Genomic DNA, 21,912 nt, shown 5'->3' with positions numbered 1-21,912 from the left:
TGAACCCTGCAGTGGTCTGGCACAAATGGCTCATTTTCAGATATCTAGAAGTGAACTCGGGCTGGGGCTGTGCACGAATCCCTGTTTGGAAATGTTCCTCCGTGTCCTTGTAGACTTTTGTCAGCAGTCCCTGGGGGATGAGCCTGGGTCTGCTGAGGAGTTTAGTCGCCCTGAAACTCTGTTTTCACTTGAGGAAGCTCTCTGCGTGAAGGCTTTTGTCCCAGCCCCACTGCTGGTGAGAGACATCTGGGCGTCCTGTTCCTGTCTTCATCCCAGCAAGAGCCTAGCTCGTGAATCCCATCCTGAACCAAAGAGAAGGGGGACGATGCGATGAAATAGTGCTGGGACAGCCCAGAGAAGCGATGAGCAGCCTCATCCCGTGCCTCGGGGAGGAGACCCAGCTTTCCCTGGCGGTCCTGCCGTGAGGGTTTTCCATCTCTTGGCTGCAGCTGGCTCCCCGGGGCCCGGCGCACATTTGGTGACAAGCCGCGGGGCTGGCTGCCGGAGGGCCGGCGCCGCTGTGGAAACAGGATCTTGGTAACCACATCCGCAGCCCCACCGCCACCGCGGCAGGTCGGCGAGGCCACGCTGCGCGCCAGATGGCTGGGGCGACCCGAGGCCGGCCTCCTGCTGCCAACCAGGCCTTTGGGACCTTCTCCCTCCCCGTTTCCGAGGGGTTTCTGCCTTCTCAGACGGCGAAAACCACCCAGCCACGGGCGGCCCACGCTGCCGGTGCTTTCATGAGGCCTCCCAGCCGCGAGGCAGCAGCGGTCGAGTCCCCGGCGCTGATGTCGAAGGCAGATTTAAACACCTATAAAAAAATAAATCGGCGGCGTGCGCAGCCCGCTGCAATTATTATTTGTACCACAAGCTGTTTCCTGTCCCGAGCTTCTTTTATCTCACATTGTTTTCCTTTCCAGGTGGGGCCGTGGGCTCCCCGCTGCTCGGCCTCCCGGGCTTCCTCTGCCGGCGCTGCCCGCCCGCCGCAGCTCGCGGCCGGGGGCCACCTTTGTCTGCCAGCCCTCGCCGCCTCCCCCGGCCCCGGCTATTTCAGGAAACAGCAGCTGAGCCGGAGGAGATTGTTAATTGTTTGTCAAACCCCTTCCAGCCTCCTCAGATCACACGCGGAGATTAGAGCGCCTCTCGTCACACCCTTTCCTCCGCCTCCTTTTCCTATCCCCCGGTGACCTGGGGGGGACGTGGGGAGGGGGGGGGAGACACGATGGTCCTTCTGCGGGCGGGTGGACGGACGGGTGGACAGACGGATGGATGGACGGATGGACAGACAGATGGATGGACGGACAGACGGACGGGTGGATGGACAGATGGACGGTTGGACAGACGTGATGCCTCCTCTCATGGGAACCCAGCGCCTCAGGGAGACCCCCCGTGGGTGTCCTGACGGGTGCACGCGCAGGAGCCGGGGGGCTGACAGCCAGACGGACGGACTGAACGGACAGACAGCCGGACAACAAAGCCAGCCCCGGGAGCGGGAGCTGACCTCAGAGGCTGCCATGTGACGCTGCCTCCAATTTACTAACGCGTGACATCAGCCTGGGAGGGAGAAGCAGGGGAAATGCCAGCACCAAAATACTGCCTGCTTTAAAAGGGCTGGCTGGAAGCTCCTCTCCCACGTTTTTTCCCCCCAAGAAAGCAGCCGCCCCCTGGCCCCGCTTCTTTTTGCAAAGGACATGAAACGCAGCCGGGGTCGGGCAGGGCTTTTTGCGCCCTCGGAGCCTTTGCAGCCTCGGAGGCTGTGGCCGCGGGTGAGAAATGTCGTCTCATGTCATTGGGATGAGGCAGCGAGCAGCAGAACAGGTTGGTCAGCTCTTACTCAGCAGAGCTCCCCGTGCCGGGTCTTGCCTGCCCGTGTTCAGCTTTATTTCTGGCCGTGGAGTGGCTGTGAGCCGCTGCTCTTCATCAGCGTTTGAGTCAGGCAGGTGGCATCAGAAGTACCCTTGCCGAGATGTGTAACGCGTGCCTTTATTCTTGCTAGGACCACCTCTGCTGAGGACAAAGGGTCCTGCAAGCAGGCCCAGGGGTCCCAGAGCATCCCGTTTGGTGCCACACAAATAATTGGCACCGCTTTCCAGGGACACGAGCCCGCGCCGCGTGGCACAGACGGGCACCGGCGGCAGGCAGCCACGCCGGCCGTGGGCGAGGAGCGGTGACTGCCATCCCAAATACCTGAGCTCAGACCTGCCCCAGCTGGTTAGACTGACCCGAGGGCTCAGGCCAGGGTGTTGCTGGCCCTCGGAGGCGCGGGAGCAGGTTCGGCGGGTCCGGAAAGCCGAGGACAGAGACAGAGACGGCGGCGCTCGGTTCCCACCGCCGCGGCCCGCGTTCCTCCGGCCTCCCACGCCGGGTGTGGGAGGGAAAGCCCTGCTCCGCTGCCCTGCTTTGCTCTGCAGCCTCGCAGGGAGGGGAAAGGCGGCTGCTGTGCTCTGTCCAGAGCAGTGTTTGGGGCTTTCCGACAGGAGGAGAACACGCGTTTGGGGTTTTGGGGCAGGAAGGCTCCCGCTGTGCCAGCCGCGTCTTGATGTTTTTGCGGCCGAGTCTTCACCTGGTTTTTGTTACCGCTCTCACCAGCCACCCCGTTGTCCCTCCTGGAAGCTGGGACGTGGAAGCAGCCCCCTCCAATGAAGCATGAAGGCAGGAGTCGGTCGGGGAGGCTCGAACCCTGCCCGCCGGGATGCCATGACCAGGCTACGAGCTGTGTTCACCATGGAGCTGGCATGGAGCGTGCCGGGGCGGCGGAGAAATTCCTGCAGTGCAAAAGTCCTGCTTCTTTTTTTTCTTCTTTTTTTTTTCCCCCTAGCGAAATGATAGCATCCCTTTTCACCCTGCAGCAGCTCCCCTCGTCCTCTGCGTTGCCCCCATCAGCGGCCGAAGCCAGCGCCGCGGGTCCCGCTCCCAGCTGCCTTGCTTTGGGGTGTCTGGGGGTGAGTCCCGGGAAAGAAAGAGATGGCAGCAAGCTGTCATGTGTCGGACGGGAACTCCGCAGATAGAAACCGATACTCCAGGGCAGCACATTTAACTTCCTTAATTTTGGGCCCGTCCTTTCACTTCTTGCCTCTCTGTGCCGCCTCCATCACGGGTGGTGGTGGCTCACTGGGGAGGGAGGCCCCCGCTCCGGCCCCGAAGTTCATCCATGGGGGAAATGGAGCAGCTGGCCGTGGGCAGAGGAGCTGTGAGGGGCTCTCAGCTGTCCCTGGAAGCTCCTGCTGGGTTCCTGGCCAAAATTTGGGCACGTTTTCCTTGAAGCACCCAAAGGTGCGCTTCCCCCTCCCCAGCCAGCACCAGTTCCTTCTCTAGCACCACAAGACATTCGAGGCCGGTAGCGAAACTTTGGTTCTGCACAAAACAAGGCTTGTTTTCTCCTTTTTTTTTTTTTTCTTTTCTCCCCAGAAACGTTTCGTTTTTTCTGGCCCAAATTCCCACTTGTGGATCTCTGTGCCCCTGCAGAACCACTGCAGGCTTGGGTGCACCTTGGGTGGCAGCAAGGGCTGGCGGGGGGAGGAATGCTTTGCAAAGGGCAGGTTGTGAGAAAACACGTCACTGTCCCCACTTGCCCCTGGACTCAGCTGCTGCTGCTGCTGCTTCTTTTTCTTTTTTTTTTTTTCTTCTTCTTCCTCCTCCTCCTCCTCCTCCTCCACCTCTTCCTCTTCCCAGGTTTATGGCCGCTGTGGGCCCACCCCCTGCCGCCCCCTGGCGTTGCCGCTTTAAGGGCCCTCTCCGCGGGGCGAGCTTTCGAACCCGCTCCCCCGCCTCGCCATTGGCCGGCGCGGGCGCGCGGGGGCCGGCCGGCGATTGGTCGGAGCGGCCGGCGGGGCGCCCTGATTGGCCGCGGCGGGGGCGGTATAAAAGGCGGCGGAGCGCGTGGGGCTCGCCTCAGTCGGCGGCGAGAGCGGGCGGAGCGCGGGCGTGCGGCGCGGAGCGAAGCGGAGCGGCGGGCCCGGAGCGAGGCGGCCCCGGCCCACACCCCCCGTTTTCCCCCATGGAGTTCAAGCTGGAGGCGCACCGCATCGTCAGCATCTCGCTGGGCAAGATCTACAGCGCGCGGGGCCAGCGCGGCGGCCTGAAGCTGCACAAGAACCTCCTGGTGTCGCTGGTGCTGCGCAGCGCCCGCCAGGTTTACCTCAGCGAGCCGGGCTGCCCGCCCGAGCCGCCCCCCGCCGCCTGCGGGCCCCCCGAGGAGCCGCCGCCGTCGCCGCCGCCCCCGCAGGACGAGGCCGGCCCGAGGCTGCCCGGCGCGGCCTGCCAGGGCCCCCGGCCGCGGCGCTGTTGCTGCGGCTGCTGCTGCTGCTGCGCCTCGGCGGGCGGCGAGGTCAACCGCGAGGCCGCCCGGCCGGACTGTGCCGCCGCCAGCACCGCCGCGGCCCCGCCGCCTCCGCACTGCCCGCGGAAGAGGAGCGCCGCGGAGAGGGGCCAGGCGGGCTCGCCGGTGAAGAAGCCCCGGAGGGAGGCGGAGGAGCCGCCCCCGCCGCCCCCACCGCCGCAGGGCGAGCAGGAGGACATGGAGACGGGCAACGTGGCCAGCCTCATCAGCATCTTCGGCTCCAGCTTCTCGGGACTGCTCAGCAAGGAGCCCAAGGGCCGCCGGCGGCCGCCCCTTGACGGCGGCGAGGCGGCAGCGGCCACCCCCGCCGAGGCGGCGAGCGAGCCGGGGCAGATCTGCTGCGACGAGCCGGTGCTGCGGACCCTCAACCCCTGGAGCACGGCCATCGTGGCCTTCTGACGCGCCGGCCGCACAGACTCACCCCTCCGCGGGGAAAAGGGACTGACGGCCCTCCGCCGGCGGACGGACAGACGGGCCCGGGGGTGACCCCCCCCCCCCCTTTCCTCCCGGCCGCACGGGAAGGCCCGCGGGGCCGCAGCACTTCCCCTTCGCCGGGAGCCGGCTGTCGGCAGCCGCCCTGGGAGCGCCCACGGCCCTGCCCTCCCGGAATTCCCCTTCCCGGCCGGGCCTCCGCCCTCCCTGGCGCCCCGGGGTGAGCGTCCCTGGCCGGCGCCGACGCTGGGGGCGCTCCCGTCGGTTTAATATTTTAAGCTTGGAAAGTATTAAGTTTATTGAATAAAGTCTCTATTTTGGAAAGGCTTAGGTCAGAACTATTACATGGTGCTTTTTAAAAGTGTTTATTGAGAGAAACAAAAAGTTTACAGATGCTCTGATGGAAAGTCCTTGAGCCTGTTTGTTAGGCTCGGTAACTCCTGGTCTTTGTTGTATAAAGGCTTGGGGCTCCCGTAGGGGTTTTGTACAGTATTCTTCAGTGATGTATCTCGTTTTGTATAAAATGTAATTTCTACGTGTACAACACGTATTAAATATTTTCGACTGTATGAGCCTTAGTCCCTGTTTCTGCCCCCGCCTGGCTCCGGGGGGGGAGGGCCGCGGGGTGCCGGGCAGGCAGCAGCAGGGTGTGGTTGCTGCATGTCTGTGGCTGGATCCACCCTGCCTCGCCAGAGGCTTGGGGTGGGTTGGAGTCCAGCTCCTCTGGGAGCGGGGAAGAAAGGGAACTTCTGTCGGGGCTGCCGGGGGCCCTTCCAGGTGTTCTGGCTGCTCCTGAGCAGGGAGAGGGGGCTCGGTGGGAGCATGGAGCGCTCCTGCTGCGTGGTGCAGGCTCGTTAATCCACGGGCTGCTGGCGGAGTTGTGCCGGGGGCATGGAGCTGCGGTAGCGCTCGAGGTCTTGCTTAGAAAGTACCTGATGTTCGCTTGGTTTGGGTGGGAGGTGGTTGCTGGGTCCCCGAAACGTGTCTGGGCGCAGTCCCAGCGCGGCCGGGTCAAGGGCTGGCGTCCGCCTCCTCGCTCAAAGGTCCGGGGCCGGGGGCGTGTGAGCTGATACTTCCCGGACATAGGCTGTGCTCCTGGCCACTTGCTGCTCTGCCAAAAATATTCGTCCATACCTCCTGTTTGTTGCTACTTGCAGAAGAGTTAAGACGATGAGTACCAGGGCTTTATTTTTTATTTATTTTTCTCGCTATCGGTAAAGCTGTAACTGGGTTGAAGTTCCTGCTCTTAAGGGTGGGGAGAAAAAGTTTGGCCTGTGCTTCACAGTGACTGTGGAGTGCCCCAGGGCGCTGTAATTAGAGTGAATTGTGGGGGATTTTTTTTCCTGCTTCTTGCTGTGAGATTCACTAGAGGCCTCTCTGCTCCTAATTAATGAACTCTTCCACTGCAGATTACATCTCCCGAAGTAAAGGAAGGCTCGTGTGTGCCCTCCGAGTCGTGCTGTGAAATGCAGCCTGGGATATCTCCCCAGACATCGGGGCCCGTCTCGGGTGGGAGAGCTGGGGAGCAGGCTGGGAGGTGAGCGATGACGAGCGCAGCCTTTCAGCTCTTCACTTTCTCTTATGTGGATGAAATGGGAGCAGAGGCTCCCAGCTGGGAGCAGCGCCGTACCCTCACGGGGCAGGCTGCGGTTTCTACACTTGGTTTCTGTGGCAGCTGCAAGTGCTGGGCTTGGTCCTCCTGAAGTGCTAGGAAATGAAGAATGAGGGAGAAGCCGTCTGGGTCGGGGTGTCGTGGGGGGAGTTCTCCTAGTCTGGGTACAAGGTAGTGGTTCCCATGTGGAAAAGCCCAAGTCGTACCATCTTCGTTTGATTTTTTCTTGAAATTTGTAGCTGGTGTCTGGTGGGGAAGTCAATTTGGGACTTTTGTCATGAGAGGTTGGCAGGAGGAGAAAGGTGGGAGGTGCGTGGTCTGGCGGCAGGGATGGCCTCTCCCTCCAGCCCTGCTGGAGGGCACGGATTGCTCTTTGGGTGAGGGGATGGCGATGCCCTCGTGCTCCTGTACGAGCACAGCTCCTTCCCGAGGCCTGGGGGAGCGCCTTGTTCCCACTCCTTTGCCAGCAGCATCTCCCTGAGCGCTGCCATGGGCTCGGGGCGCTCGTGCTCTCGGCTCAGCGAGGCGATCAGGAGCAGCTTCGCGTACCCGAAGGCTTCCTGGGCGCCTGGTCCAGCTGCTTCGTGGGTCCCCACGCGGCCGGGGCCCGACTTCCCTTTGGCACACATCGCCTGCCGGCGCTCGTATCTGTCCCATCTCCCAGAGGCGTTGTGCAAGAGCCTCGTGGCCGCCTGCCTCCGACACGCGGCGAGGGCAGCCCCGCGATGCTAGCGCGGCTCCCTTTGGCTGGCGGGAGCGCTGCGCAGAGCTCAGACCGTGAGCAGATTCTTGTTTTTCAGCTGGTGAGCGGTGTCCCCGAAGGACCCAGGCCAGCTGGGGCTGCTCCTCGCGTGTTCCCCTGGTGTGTTTTATAACACGCGTGCGGGGCTAAGGAAGCCGTGCCCCGCTGGAAGCAGCAGAACCCCAGAATCGTGGCTTAAATCCAGCGCCCGGGAACAAAGCTGCCCCCCAGCCCAAGCTCAGGGACCGGGTGCCCCGGGAGCAGGCGGCCGTTCCCAGGGCTGCAGCGGCCCCGCTGGCCCTGGGCAAGGGCGGGAGCGGCTCTGTGGTATGCCCCAATTGTTCCCGGCTGGAGATTTTCTGCCTAAGCTGCAGCAGGGCTTCGCTTAGCGAACTGCAGCTCGCCTCCCGAGCCTCCGCCGAGCAGCGCCTCTGCTTCGCGGGGGCTGCTGCGAGCGGCGCTGGTCAAACAAACCGCGCGCTGCTCCCAAAAGGCTGCGGGACTCGCCAGGGACCGCCCGCCCCGGGGTGTGCTGCGTGTCCCCAGGGAGCCACGGGCTGCTGCTGAAGGGGTCTGGGAAACACAGCCGAGACGGGACAGCCGCCGGTACGTTTCGGTTTGTCGCAGAGGGGTCTGCGCCTCCGCTGGAAAATGAGTCTCAAATCGAAACAGACTCGTAATTACTATGCTGAATTAGTTTTGGTATCGGTTTTTCTGCCCTTTTTTTTTTTTTTTTTTCCCAGCGTCTTGCCTTGTTCCTACAATCCCATTGACACAAACAGGGGCTGGTTTCCCGAATTCATCTGTTCCATCACGCTGCTCCCATCCCTGGCCGTGTCTTCCCGCGCTGAGATGGCCGCAGAGGTGACGGGATGGGAGAGATGAGAAGGGACGGGGGAAGCGGCCGGGGGAGAGGCTCGCTGCCCAAACCCGCCACCCCTGCAAATGCTGACGGAAGAAGCAGGAGCACGTGAATGAGCCAGATAAAAATAAAAACTTCCATCACTTGGAAGAGAGGGCGACACCTATGGAAAGTGCCCCACGGGGTCTGGGCGGATGTGACCTAACGGGAGGATGGCAGGGCGCTCGCCTTCCTGGAATAGCAGCGGGCCGCGGAGATGGCTGGAAGCGGCTCCTCCACGTGGGGCTGAGGCTGGAGCCGGAGGAGGAGGCTGTTTGGAGCTCGGCCCCTGGGGCAGACAGGAGCGGAGGGCTGCCCAGGGAGGACAAGGCATGCCGCGTCAGCTCGCCTCCTGCTGCATTTGGCCGCCGGTGGTCGCGGGCTGCAGCTCCCGGTGCGGTGCCGCAGCTCTCACCGGGATGCCTGCTGGAGGGAGAGGAGGATTTGTACACGCTCGTGCCAACGGCGTGAATCACCTCGGCCTTTACAGGGACGAACCCACGCCTCCGGGGCCGGCTGCCAGCCAGCGCTCCCCTCCAGCGAGGCCGAGAGGGGCCGAGGCTCGGCGGAGGCTCCGGGTGCTCCCTCCCCGTGCCCTCCCGACCCGGTGCGACCCGGCTCGGCCACCCGTCCTTCCCCTGCCCGGGGCAGGCGGTGTGGACTCAGTGCTGCAGCATCCTGCCGGGGCTGTGTCAGCGCTCAGGAATCCGGAGAGAGAGCTGCGGGGAGGGAGGGAAGCCGGGAGGGAGGCCAGCGCCTCGGGGCTGCGCGCCTGCTGGGGCCTCTCCCAGCTGCATGGGGGGCACCGGAGGGAGGGCAGGGGGGTGCTGGGGGAAGAAGAAGAGAAAATCCAGGCCAACGCTGGTCCCGGAGGCAGGGTCAGGGCCGGGCGAGCGCTGGGATATGGGGATAAAGATGAACAAGTCCCTTCTGGTTGTAATTTCTGCTCCCGATGCGCACACCCTGCGGGGCCCCCCCCGGCTGGGCGAGGGCTGCCTGGCCGCGCCGCCCCGGGGGGAGCGGTAATGAAACGCAGAGCTGCCTGGGAGGGCAGGGGAAAAAAAGGCTCCGGCTGAGGTTTTGTGCCTCTGGTTTCCTCCAGCAGAGTGATTTATTGGCGGTGGAGAGGGGGAGGGAAGGGCTCGGAGCGGCGGCGAGGCGCATGGCAAGGCAGGTACGGGGCTCCTCCACGTGCCCGATGCGGGATGCTCTGGCACGTCACCCCGTGGCACGTCGCCCCACATCCTTTCACCCCCCTCTTCCTCCTCCTCCTCCTCGCCTCCGACCTCAGCTGTCATCTCCGGTAGCTCAGGGGCTTAATCTGAGCCCCAGGACAGGTCGAGGCACATCCAGCGCCATGCGTGCAGACGCAGGAAGGAGCACAAACAATCCCCAGGGAAAATATTCCACTGCTGCTCTTCCTGGCACCGAGCAGTACCGGGGGGTGGAAAGACCTCGCCGTAAAAATACTGCGGGAGGCTCAAGCCCCAAATCTGCCTCCTCCTTGGGGACCTCAGCCTGGCCCAGCAAGGGGAAAGCCGCAGAGGGCGCAGCGTCCGCGGGCTCGGCATCGCCGGCGCCACGTGCTGCCCGCCGCTGGACTCTGCCCTCGGCCGCTCTCCTCCTGTTTGCTTTGGCAAGGCCCGGGCGGGAGGGCACGAACGGGCCGGGGCGGGGGGGGAAGGAGAACGGGGAGGGAAGTGGAGGAGCGGATGGGGAGCGCGGGGAAGGGCAGGAAGGACACAGCTGGCTCGGAAACGCCAGGAGGGCAGGAAGGAGGGAGCGGAGCCGGGGAGGGATCCCCCTGCAGCCAGGAGGATGCCCCCTCCCTTGCTAAGCCAGGGCCCCATCCTGAGCCCGGCTGGGGTTTCGCTAGCAGCCAGCAGGAGGAAGTGGCTCTTTGAGCAGCAGAGGACAGAAATCCCCGTCGGCCTCGAGCCACCGAGTGCGGGTGGTGAATCGTCCTGCTCTGCCCTTTAAGCCTGCTGCCGCCCTCCCACGCGGGGACCCCGCTGGATTTACCGGGCTCCACGTGCCTGCAGCGGTGACCTGACCCCCCTGGTGCCCACCCCGTTTGCTCTGGGGGGGGATATAAGTGTCCCTGGGGGTCCTTGGCACAGCGGGGAGGCCGGGAGGAGCCGTACCCCGAGGAAGTTGCCTCTGCTGCTTGGGGATCGGGGTGAATTCATTCAGTCGGTGAGCTTGGAGGGAACCCAGCACCTCGGGGTGCTGCTCAGCACCCTGCCGGCTCCGCTTGGTCCCTGCGTCCGCTGCGGAGCTGCCCGAAGGAGGCTGCAGGAAGAGAAGAGGCGGCTGCTCACGGTGCCACCACCGATGTGCCGACGTCCCCAGAGCCTCTGGGCGCAGCCCGGGCTGACGACGTCCTTCTGCTGCCCGCTGCTCCTCGGGGATGTGGGAGAAGAGGAGCCGGCCGGGCTGGAGGCAGGTTGCAGCAGCCCTCCTCCTCCTTCCTTTCCTTGTGCAGCAAAGCCCTCTCGTGGAGGCCTGCAGTAGCTTGCCAGCGAGCGGCTGCCTGCTGTGCTGCCAGCCAGCACCCCGGGGCCCCGCAGGGTGCTGTGGGGGTCCCTGGAGCACCCCAACACCTCCCAGCAGAGCCCTTTTGTTCCTCAGTTTGGCCTCCAGCCTCCCACCCACGTAGCACGAGGGCTCGGGGGGCTGCTCTGCCTCCATCCCACAGCATGACGGTCCCCGGGGTGAGCTCCTGGGACCCCTGGTACCCATCCTGGTGATTTCTGGGGAGCTGGGGCTCTTTTTGTGCTGCTGGGAGCACGGATGCGGAAAGCAGCTGCCAAAGAAGAGGCTCTGGGCTGAAGACAAGCAAAGGCACTGTGTAAATGCCAGCAAAACGCTATCCTCACTGGGCCAGGCAGCAGAATACGTCCCTGCCTTCCCTCCGGAGGTACAAGGAGATCAATTCCCCCACCTGGAGCCCCCCCCAGCCTCCCATGGGGCCAGGGGGTATTTAAGCTCAGCCCAGGGCTCCTCCCTCCCTGTTTTAGCTGGGCTACGCAAGGGGCGGCTGCCCTGCTCTGCCCCGGGCTGGCCGGCCTGCAGCAGCACCTAGAGCTCTGCTTGCGGCTGGGATGAGGCGATCAGGCAAGCTTCAGCCTCCCAAGGCACTGGGTGCCCTGCTCCTGGGGCAGAGCCCCGTGCTGGGGGCATGTGGCTGTGTGGGCTGGGCTCTGGGGGCCTCCATGTTGGGGAAGTGGAGGGAGTTGAGGTGTTTGCCCCTGTGCTGCCATAATCCCGAGCTCCGCTCAGCTGCAAGCAGCTCAAATCCCCTTGGGATAAAACAGGGAGCAAGTTCTGTCCTCCTGTCCCGTGTCGGTGTGTCCGTGCTGCTCCCTCGTGGGGCTGAGGTCCTGCTCCTCGCCCCATCGCAGGCATGCCTGTTGTGCCTGCCTCGCTGTGCTTTGCTCTCCCCATTTTCTCCTTAGGCTGGGTTTTGTGCTCATCGGATGCACCTGTGGGGCTGCCCGTGGTTTCAGCAGGGCCCTGTCCCGTGTGCCGTGCCGGTTACGGTGATCCTGTCACCGGTGTGGCCGTGGCGCTGGTTGCAGAGCGGCGTCCTCCATGCGGCTATTGTAGCATTTAAGCGTCTGGCACAGCGAGCCGGCATCTCTTAAGGGATTATTTGCGCTTTCTTTCCAGGCCCCACTTAATGGCCACCTTGCAGCCACCGCTCCATTGTGAGCCCCCGAGCCCTGGCTCGGTTCCAGGCGGAGAAATTACGCCCTGCCTGAGCAGCCGCCTGCCCCGCCTTGCTCTCCTGGGGTCCCCCCCGATGCTGCCTCTGTTAGGGCAGCAGTGAGGGGCCCCTGTGTGCTGTGGGGACATCGATGCCTCCCGAAGAGCAAACCCCAGCACTCAGGCTGCTTCCCAGGCGCTCCGTTCCCCTTTTGTCCCGAATCGGTTTAATTCCCCGCCTCGGGTCTGTGGTTAAGTAATTTCCCTGCACTTCTAGCTATGCAAAAAATTGTTGTGCTGGTTGTGCTGAAATTGCACGGTTGCCACCTCCTCGCCTGGGGGCTGATGGCAGGCTGTGTAAATATTTAGTGGTTCTGCTCACTTGGCACCAGCCCTTTGGTTTTCTCCAGCCTGCCTCCTCCCACGGCACGCAGGGCCCTGCAGTGGGGTGCCTGCGGGGTCTGGGGGCTGGGTAAAATAGTTCTGGGTGAAGACTGGGCAGTTTTGGGGCTGATGCAGTCAAATGGCAAGCCTGCATCCTGCATGAGTGCCCCAAGAACCTGGTTCTGCTGTTTTTTGGGATAGAGAGGGTGAACTGATGTCCCCTGCCCTCTGGGGCAGGTTGGGTGGCTCTGGGTGGTGCTTCATTGGTGGCCAAGCTGGCGCATGGGGATCCATGGCCCCAGCCATGTCTAAGGGACCTTGCCCATTACACGGGGCTTTTTTGCCTCCTGTTTACCTCCTCACAACTCAGCTTTTCCTCGAGGCTCTCTGCTCACGTTGTTTCTCCAGCCTCATGCTGCTCTCCTGCATGGGGACATCCCACCACCAGCAGCTCCCCAGCTTCTTGCCAGGCATAAACCTGCCCCACGGCTGCTCCAGGCACCGCTCCCAGCCCTTTTTGGTGTAGGATCCTGCTTTCTGTGGGTCTCCCTGCCCTCCTCCCCCAGCACCTCCCCACCCCTCGCCAGCTGGCTCCGTGAGTGCGGAGCCACGGCGTTCATTTCGCTTCTCCAGCAGCACCTCCTGCTTTGATCAATAAATTACCCTCTGCCATCTCCAGAGTAATAAAACAAAAACCTCATGGGCGTAGAGTGGTTTGATAGGAATTAATGACACTCTCATCCTCTTACTGGAGCTGTAGAGCTGGCTGTTGCTGCCGGCTCCTCGCTGCTCCTGTCCTGCCCTGCAGACCCCGGGGGAGCCGCGGCTCTGAGGGACGCGGTGTCTCGAGGAGCAGCCGGCGGCACCCAGCGCAGGGAGAGTTACTGGGCTGTCTGGGGAGAGCTGCTGAGCCCCATGGTCCTTTTGGAGGACGTTGGTGGCATGGGGAGGATGCAGGTGGATCGCATGCTTGCAGACCCCAAAGTGAGGTCTGTGGGGCTGCAGCAGGATCCAGACGCGCACAGACTGTGGGGTGGTGGCAGGCAGTGGGGCTCCTTGCTGAGGGGTGCTTAAAAAATAATAATAATTAATCTGAGCTCAGAACATGGTGGAAAAATTCCAGAAAGGAAAGACCCTGGAGGGCTACTCAGTGCCAGTGAGCCTGGGGGAGCATTTTGGGGAAGCATCCCTACGTGCTCGCCCTGTTCTTACCTGCTTTTTATGCACGTGCTGCTGGCCGTGGTAGGAGCTGGGGTGGTGGGAGGGGAGCTCTGCGCTGCCCATGGGTGTCTGTGGGGCTACCACACCTCCTGCTGGCACTGCGGGCACGTGGTCTGGCTCCGACAGAGGCTTGCTTTTGTGCTCTGGGGTCCTCAGAGGTGGTGGCATCGGCCCTCAGCAGGCTGGGGATGCTGGAGGCTGTTCTGCTGGCTCTGCGAGTGAGAAGCAAGTCCTCCTTTGCTGCTGCCATGGCTTGTGATTAGGAGCCTTAGAGGAGTTGTTTGGGATGGCACACGTTGCCTTGCATGGCAAATTCCACCCCAAAAGGAGCATTTGCACGCTGGCAGTGCTCAGGAGGGGTGAGGTGTGAGATGCTGCCGGCTGCTCGTGGAGCTCCTCAGCGGGGCAGGTCTGGGCTGCGCCTGCAGCTCCCACTACTTGCCCTCTGGGATGGCCAGCACCACGCTGTGTGGCCAGGTGGATGAGCCAGCAGCACCAGCTTTCCCCCAGGAAAAACGCCACCTCCAAAAAACGAAAGGCTGCATTTCACAGTTTTCCTCCCTCCCTCTGTGCTCCCTAGCCATAAGTGAGCAGCAGGCTGCTGGAGCAGGGACTAAATTGCTCCAAAAGGGCAATTCTAGGTACTTTGTTTTCCTGATATTGCTTTTTGGCACACGCAGGTATTTGGGGATCCTGCTGGAGCATCCTTCTGATGCTGGGGAGAGCTGCCCATCCCTGGCAGTGGCTGTTTCAGGATGCAGACCTCTGGCTTGCAGATATAACAAGGCCGGCTTGCACCACAGGGGGGATGGAGATGGCCTCAAAATGACTGCTGGTACAACAAAAGGCTCTGCTCCACTGCCAGAGCTGGTGGAAATAGGGCAAGGCTTGGCCTTCCCTTGCCCCAGAGCAGTGAGCGTGCTGCAAGGGGCACCGTGATCCTCTCCAAGATCTGTCCCCTCGTGCCATCTGCTCGCAGCTCTGCTCAGGGTGACTCACGGCACCAGGTGCAGCTGTTGGAGCTCTCAAGAGGTGCTGAATCTCCTTTGTTTTCCCCTGTTTTGGTGAAGCAGCACGTAGCCCGTGCCCTTGGTGGAGGTGCTGAGCTCTGGGCAGACTCAGGTGGATGTCCATGGGGGGATGCATCCCCCCCTGCCCGGCCAGCTCGGGTGCTTCACCGCGCACGAACGCTGCTCTGTTTGCAGCTCCAACGAGTCCTTGCTCTCAATTAGCCTTGTGGGGATGAGTCCCGCAGGTTAATTACATACTGCACCTGAAAAAATAGGCACAAGAGCAGATCTATTGTTCTAAACTCATTGTGCTTGGGCACGCGTTCAGGGCTGTTGTTTGTTTGCTGCTGCAGTGGAGATGGCAGACCCGTGCTGAGCTCCGGGTCTCGTGCTCTGTTCATGTGCCTCCTCTTCCCAACCTCTCCTGGCCGTGCCAAAATCAGGTGCCCGAGGCTTTCATGCCTCTCTCAGCAGGAGGTGCCGCCTGCCACCACTGTTCCTGCTGTCCCCACCCCGTGCCCCAGGTGCTCCCGTGGTCCCCAGGGAGGGATTTGGGGTGTGCCGAATGTCCGTCGCTCGTTCCTCTTCTGTGCTGCATCTCCTCATTGGTTTCTGATGAATCAGCCCCCTTTATGGCTCACGAGGCTGCTGATTTATCCTTCACCTCCTGCCGAGGGAGTTATGGGCCAAAGCACTCTAAAAAAGTCAAACAAACATAAATCCTGCCCCGTTTCTGGGATTCTTGCTGTAAACTACCTGCAGCTCGGAGGAACACCTCCAGTGCAGAAAGCCTTCTGCCATGGGTTCTCCTAAGGACTTCCAAAATCCTACTTTTGAAGATTAAATTGAATTTGGTTGCTGCAATGAGACTTTTTTGAGGTTAGTTGGACATTTTGTAAAGCTGGGGGCGATGCCAGCTATGATGTGGAGTGAGCCACATCCTCTGGTGCCGTGATGAGGACCTCCTCTGCCACTGAGAAGCTGTTGGTTTTTTTTTTTTGGACGTGGTTGTCTCTGGAGCAAGACAGAAATAGTTTTGGCTGGCACCTGAGCCCCACGAAGCCTGTGGGCTGCCTCCCGATGAGGAGCTGGGTGGGAGGCCACGTGCTTAGGGAAGGCGGGCGGAGATTTGGGTTGCATCAATTTAGTCTTCCGTGAGCTGACAAAACAGATTTCCCGTTAGGAAATTGCAGCATTTCAGCACTTGGCTGTCTCAGGCTGCAAATAAAAGGTGATTATTCAGTATGGAGATGGAGCTGCTTTTCAGAGTGCTCCTGGAGCTGAAATCCCCAGGCTCCCAGCTTCACTGGGGTGATCTGGGATGCCCAGGGCTGTGTGCACCCCAGGCACCGATGTGCTTGGTGCTGCTGCCTTTGCGAGCTGGCTGGGGCTTCCAGAGGGATTTTGGCTGGTGATGAGGCTGCGAGCATCCTTTGGGACCTGAGAACAGGCTGGGGATGTGGGGCTGGGAGGCAGAGAGCAGCAGGGTAGGGTCTGGGTTGGTGCCGTGCTGGGGGCTCTGCCCCTGCTAAAGCCACCCAAGGGGGTTCCCCATCCGTGTGGTGGAGCCCCGTGCACGTCCAGATTACAAAATCACAAGTGGTTTTGGCTCCGAAGCTGTTCTGAAGGGTTTTGTTGAGTGCCCAAGGGCATCGGCACAGCTTGGCTGCTGGTGGCTGGGGAGGAGGAGCTCAAGTGCCCCCCTCGGTGCTCATTGCAGGGCAGAGGGAAAGGAAATAGATGTGCTCCTTGGGCTTTTGCTGTGGGGATAACGGAGAAGCTGGGGAGGAAGTGATTCATGCCTTTAATTCTCCCTCCAGTTCGGAGGGACGTGGAGATGGGCTGTGCTGCAGTTTGGGGGCAGAAACCACGGGAATGGGGCTGAAACCCCGGGGCCAGTCTCACCAGGGTGACCCTTTGGCAGCACACGGGCTGTGACGGAGCGGTGACCTGGGGATGGATGGACAGATGGATGGATGGATGCTCAGGTGCTGCCAGCCCCCCTGCTTTTTGGTGCCTCGTTGAGCCAGGCTTTGTGAACAGTTTCCCAGCAACAGCTTCCCCAGCTCCTTGCTGCCTTCCTGAAGCTGCCCGAACGTGCGCTGCAGGGGGAGAAACCGGGGGGGGACCGGGCGGCAGAGCAGGCTGGCACCCCAGGGCTCAAAGCTGAAGCTTCTCCCTGCCTTCCCCAACGCCGAGCTGTCAGCTCTGTGTCCGATGGCTGTGTTCGGCTCGTTTTCAGGCTGCCAGCACACCCCTCGTTGCCCATGGGTGTTGGGGTTTGTGAGAGGTGCTGGAGGCAGCCCCGGGCACCTCCCTGCAGTGGGAGCCCCGGGGGATGCGCAGGAGCTCCACGAGGCCCTGTCCTGGTGGGAAGGGTTGAGCCTAGCAGGTCTGGCGGCCCTGCTGGGTGCAGAAGGAGGGGAGGGAAGGGAGAGAAGCAGTTTATTTTCCCCTTGGTTTATGGCTCAGCCCAGGTGTCTGCGTTTTTAGGTTTGGAAATGAGTGCGGCAGCTCCTGCTGCCTGTCAGCTGGCCACAGCTGCAGGCCCCAGCCATTCCTGCATTTCCCCTGCTCTCTTAAAACTCCAATTTCTCACCTAGGCTGGGACCGCAGAGGCCTCCCAGCACAAGCCAGCTGTGCACAAGGCTCCATATCTGTACCTCATCAGGATTTCCACCTCCCAGGCCCTCACCTCTGTCCAGGGGAGCCTGGGAGGCCATGGGCTGTGCCCATAGCAGGTCCCAGCAACCAGGGGGCACATCTGGGACCTGTCAGCGAAGGCACTGGTCACTCTGTTAGGAAAACCACCCTGTTTCCATGTGCTGTGACAGCTGCAGGGCGATGTTTTTGCTCTGGATTTGACTGCATGGTCTGGATACGAAGTTGCTCAAAGCCCCCTTGCTCTGAGGGTTAACCCGAGCGCATGGGGGCTAGACCCACGCATGGGAAGCTGCCGCCAGGGCTCTGCCCATCCCTCCAGTACTGTAATGGGGGAGAAAAAAAAAAGAACATTTTGGTGTAGGGGAGAGACTGCTCAGTGCCTGGAATTGAGGCGAGCTGCCTCAGGAGGAGAGGGATGCCAAAAAAGCTGCTCAGCGCCGCATTTCCCCGCTGCTCATATGCGTCTCTGGGCACTCCCCTGCGGCGAGACGCCCTCCCCGCCTGCTGGCAGGAGGCTCCTGTTTGGATCTGCTTCAGCGTTATTTTGCTAATATTGCTGTTTGTTGCCTCTTGGAGCCGTGCCTCAAAGCCTCAGCGGCCTCGGGGGCTGCCAGCTCTGATGCCTGGTGGGGTGCCATGGTGCTCCCTGCAGGACCAGCACCCATGGGTGCGTCGCTCACCCAGCCTTGGCTCTGCTGGGGGGTGACTCGAGCTTTCCTGGTGTTCTGGGTAAAGCTGGGGCTGCTTAAGGACCTGGGCACGGTGGGTTTGTGGCTGCTGCTGCCCCGTGGGGAGCTCCAGGGCAATCCCTTGGGCAGAGGATGGGTGAAATTCAGCCTGTTTCTGGGCATTGGGGTGGGAGGGAGGGATGCTGCGTGTGAATGGCTCCCAGCAAACAGGTGAAGGAATCTCAGCTTGCGGAGGTTTGGGGTGTTGGCTGGAGGTACTCGGGGTGTCGTGTGGCTCTGGGGCTTCGTGAGGATCCCTGTCTGGAGGTTGGGGTCAGGGTCAGACTGAGCCCAGCTGCTGCCTCTGCCCAGGGTTAGGAGAAATGGGGGAAACCAGGGCAGGCTGTGCAGCACGCTGTGTCCTCCCCCCTGCTCTGCTTCTGCAAAGAGCTGCTCTTGCGATGGGCTTGCTGCTACTCAAAAGACCCCAAAAAAGGCCCCAAAAGACTGTGTTCATCCTCTGCAAGCCTAGCACAGAGACAGAAACATGAAATGTTGACTTGGTTGTTGAGATAAAGCCAGGTTTAATTCACAGCAGGTTTAGGCATTGTTTGACGTGAGTAGGAACAACATCGATAGACCTTAAAGAGGGTAAGAAGTTGTTGGATCCATGCGGTGCTCCTGTGAGTGGAGGAGCATCACAGAGTGGTTTTATAGAGGCATCTCAGACTGCCTCAAGTTAATATTTTGGGTAAGGAGACACCAGCAGTGTTAGCAGTATGTGACGAAGGGGGCAGGAGGTGGAGATGCTGGAGTGGTGTTTGGGGTGGTTTTGGGGGAGCCGGCGGCCCCAGGGGCAGCGTGTGCAGGCACAGGGCTGTTGCGAGGAGCTAACTCCCTTTCCATCCGTCCGATCCTCGGGCAAATGACAAACGCAGCCCCAGGCTTCACAGCGAACAGCGAGCAGTTGGTTTCGCATGGCTCCCTTTCAAAAATCCCAAACTGGAAAGGGAGGAAAAACAAACAATCAGATCCGAAGGAACTGGGTTTTTGGCACCGGCTCCCTCCGTGTTGACTGGGCTGTGAGACAGACCCTGAGAAACGGCTCAGATTTGAGTCAAACAGCTCAGACGCAAGCAGGGGGGAGAAAACACCAGTGGGTAAACGTCTGTGCGCCCAACTCCAGGGCTGTGTGCAGGTGGAGGGGGGCAAGGCGAGGGTACGGGGCTCTGCGTGGTTTCCAGGTGGCAGATGCACTTAAAACATGCGAGGGGTAATTATACCTTGGGCACCAAAGCAGGACGAGCACCAGGAAAACGCACGCAGGGGGGAGCTCAGCCATGCAGAGCAGCGCTGGTGCTGGTCCTGGGCACGGGGTGCTGGCCCCAGGTGGCACCAGGTGGGGCTCGTCCCGTCACCAACCTCACCAACAAAAACTGGCCAGAGCATCCCGGAGGTGTTTGATATCATCGTCTGCAATATCCGATGGGTGAATTTTATATATATTTATGCATAGGTTTATACATATATATATTTATAGAAGACAAATTTAGTGTTAAATGATCATCTCCTTTGGGGTGCAGCTTGCTTATGGCTCGGCTGAGCGGCAGTGTGATCCTAAAGGGACAGGGTGGGCCCTGAGCTGCCTCCAGCTCCACAGCATTGCTCGCCCTGGAGGTGAACAGTGCTGCCCAGGCTGTGGTTTTCCTCCTGAAAAGTCTCAGAAGTTTCTGTTGTTGGAAAGCTTTCTGGGTGAGGATTGCCTGGTTTTGGAGAACATGAGCGTGTATTTTGGCGTTTGCAGACCTTTGGGAACAGACCTTAATGAGGGCACCAGCATAGCAGGGGGAAGCGTTTGGCTGGTGCCCCAAGGCGCATCAATCCTTACCTGCTGCTTTCCCATGCGACTGCAGCCGCTTTCTCCAGGAGAGCAGCACTCGTTTTCCTCAGCATCCTATGGCTTTCTGGGCAGGCTCGGCAGCTCTCAGCGCTGCCACGAGGGCAGGAGCATGCTTTGCTCTCGTCCCTTCCCTGTACCAAAATGGGAGCTGCTTTAGCCAGACCATTGCTCATCAGGGCTTGTCTGCCTGCTTTCAAAGCCCAGCGGCTCCCCAACCATCTATCCCAAAGCTTAAGCAATCTTGCTGCTAAGTATCTCTTTTTTTTCTTCCCCTCCAAGTGTCTAATTTACAATTTACAGCCCATTACTTCTTGTCCTGTTCCCAGTGGGGATGGAGCACAATTTATTCCTGCACCCTTTGTAGCAACCTTTTGCATAATTGAAGACTGCATCACGTCTCTTCTGCCTTCTGATTTCCAGACTAGACAAATCCAGCTCTTTGGGGCTTTTTTTTTTTTCAACAGGTTGTTTTGCTGCCCTCTGTGTGCTCTTTGCTGCCCTCCGAACTCTCTCCAATTAGTCCACATCTGAAGAGTCTGTGGCTGCGCACGCAGGGAGGAGGAGAGGAAAAGCTGGCTAGGCTTTTGTGCTTGTGCAGAAAGAAGGCAGGATTCAAAAGCTGGAGGTCCTTGAGGTTACCCCAGAGTGCTGCTCTGCGGGACCTGGGGTCAGCAAGTGAGCAGCGAGGATGGGCGAAGCCTGGGCAGTGCCTGCAGAACGAAGTGGTGCTGGGTTTGGGCAACGGGCTTGGGTGTCTCGGTGGCTGCTCCCACAAGCTTAGGGTCAAGAAATGTCAGATACTAATAATAAAACCTCTCATTTTTGTTTAGCTGGGCTGCCGTGCTTTGCAGTTCTGCATTATTATTATTATTGTTGTTGTTTTTGGCAGGGTGCTTCCAGCCAGCACCTTGGGCTGGTGGCCCCGGGCACCCCGCTCGCCTTTACGCACGCCTGCGGCCGAGGGATGCTCCTGCGAGGAAGCAGGCGTGGGGCCAGCCACGTGTGGGTGGGTGCTGCTGCTCCTGGCTCCCCAGGGCCACCAGCAGCTCCGCTGGCTGTCGGCACGCATCCTGCCCGCCCCTCTCGGTGCTTCGCTCCCGTCTCGCCGGAGCCGTGCGGGGCGGTGGGAGGAGACGCTCGGCTTCGTCTCTGCGCGGCTCGGGATTGCGTTTGCTTTCGGGATGCCGGTCTGGTTTTATGCCTAATCATCCGCGGGGCTGGCGGCACCACACACGTACCGAGTCCTCGGGGCGAGCCTCGCTGCTCCTGCCCAGCTGGTGGTGGCACCCGCTGCTCGGTGGCACCCGGGGGGGCAAAGCAGGGCCGGGCTGCGCGGGGAGAGGGCGATGCGCACCCAACGGTGAACCCCGCGAGCTCGATTACCCCCAGCTCCACCGTGAGCAGGTAACCATGGAGACATCCGAATCCGAGGCATCGCCAGGCCCCGAGTAGCAGCACATCCGTGTGTTAAAACGCAGACCCCAGGCCTCTGGCAGGGAGAGCTGGCCGTGTGCTCAGGGTGCCCGAGCTGCAGGGAGCCTGTGTGGGGCAGGATTTTGGGGGGGTGGTGGCGGGTGTCGGGCTGTGCCCGAACAGTGTCACTGTGGGGCCAGAGGGATGCGGTGCTACAGGGCGCAGCCGCATCCATCCCTGTGCAACAAAAGGGGAGGAACTGGTGGGGTTGGTGATGTGCACAAGTTGTTGGGGGCAGAAGCCCAAGCGGTGTTTTTTCCTCCTGGACATGCCAATGTGGCCTTGCTTGGGCTGGATTTGGGATATTGGTGCTCCTGGCAGTGGGTCGAGGGATTTCTGTGCATCCCACAGGGATGGGTGTCCATGCACATCCTCCCCAAGGTGCCGGTGGAGGAAGCGTGCCAGGGCAGGAGCGTGCTCAGCGAGCGTGTGAATGAACCCAAGCACTGGAGGAGACGTGCTTTAAATGAAGCACTCATCGCTGGGCTTTTCTCCCCTTAGCTCCATTCACACTTAGAGATGAAAGCTTTAAAGAGACAGCACCCGGGCTGGGTGGCACAAGCGTGCACCCCTTGCGGGGGGGTGCTGGGTGCGTGGCCCCACAGGTTGCTGCAGAGCCGTGCAACGCCCTGGCAAAGCAGGACAAACGTAACCCGTCCCCAGATCTCCAGCACCCCCAGCCTGCGGTGTCACCCTGCCCCGCCGGGGTGCTGCACCCCCAGGGTGACACCTGTGGCCGTGGTGGCACCTCGTGCCCTGCGTGGCGAGGTGCTGGGGCAGGGCTGTGCACCATGCAGCACCATGCAGCGTCTGTCCTGGCTCCCTAGGAGGACAGGGACAGTTTGGGGACAGCGCTGT

The 21,912-nt window shown here is 61.2% G+C and overlaps 1 protein-coding gene across 1 annotated transcript; it reads left to right on the top strand.

Annotated features, from left to right (window-relative positions):
* The first annotated feature begins 3,894 nt into the window (after positions 1-3,894).
* Positions 3,895-5,340, top strand: IER5 (immediate early response 5). Its single transcript, XM_035537604.1, has one exon. It carries the CDS (start codon positions 3,998-4,000, stop codon positions 4,736-4,738), a length of 741 nt encoding a protein of 246 aa, XP_035393497.1. The 5' UTR covers positions 3,895-3,997; the 3' UTR covers positions 4,739-5,340.
* The last annotated feature ends 16,572 nt before the right edge of the window (positions 5,341-21,912 follow it).

This window comes from Cygnus atratus, chromosome 8 (genome assembly GCF_013377495.2).
Source record: "Cygnus atratus isolate AKBS03 ecotype Queensland, Australia chromosome 8, CAtr_DNAZoo_HiC_assembly, whole genome shotgun sequence".
Taxonomy (NCBI): Eukaryota; Metazoa; Chordata; class Aves; order Anseriformes; family Anatidae; genus Cygnus; species Cygnus atratus.
This window is presented reverse-complemented; position numbering and strand designations above follow the sequence as displayed.

Coding starts and splice junctions, on each gene's coding strand:
- IER5 (XM_035537604.1), top strand. CDS start 3,998: ATGGAGTTCAAGCTGGAGGCGCACCGCATCGTCAGCATCTCGCTGGGC.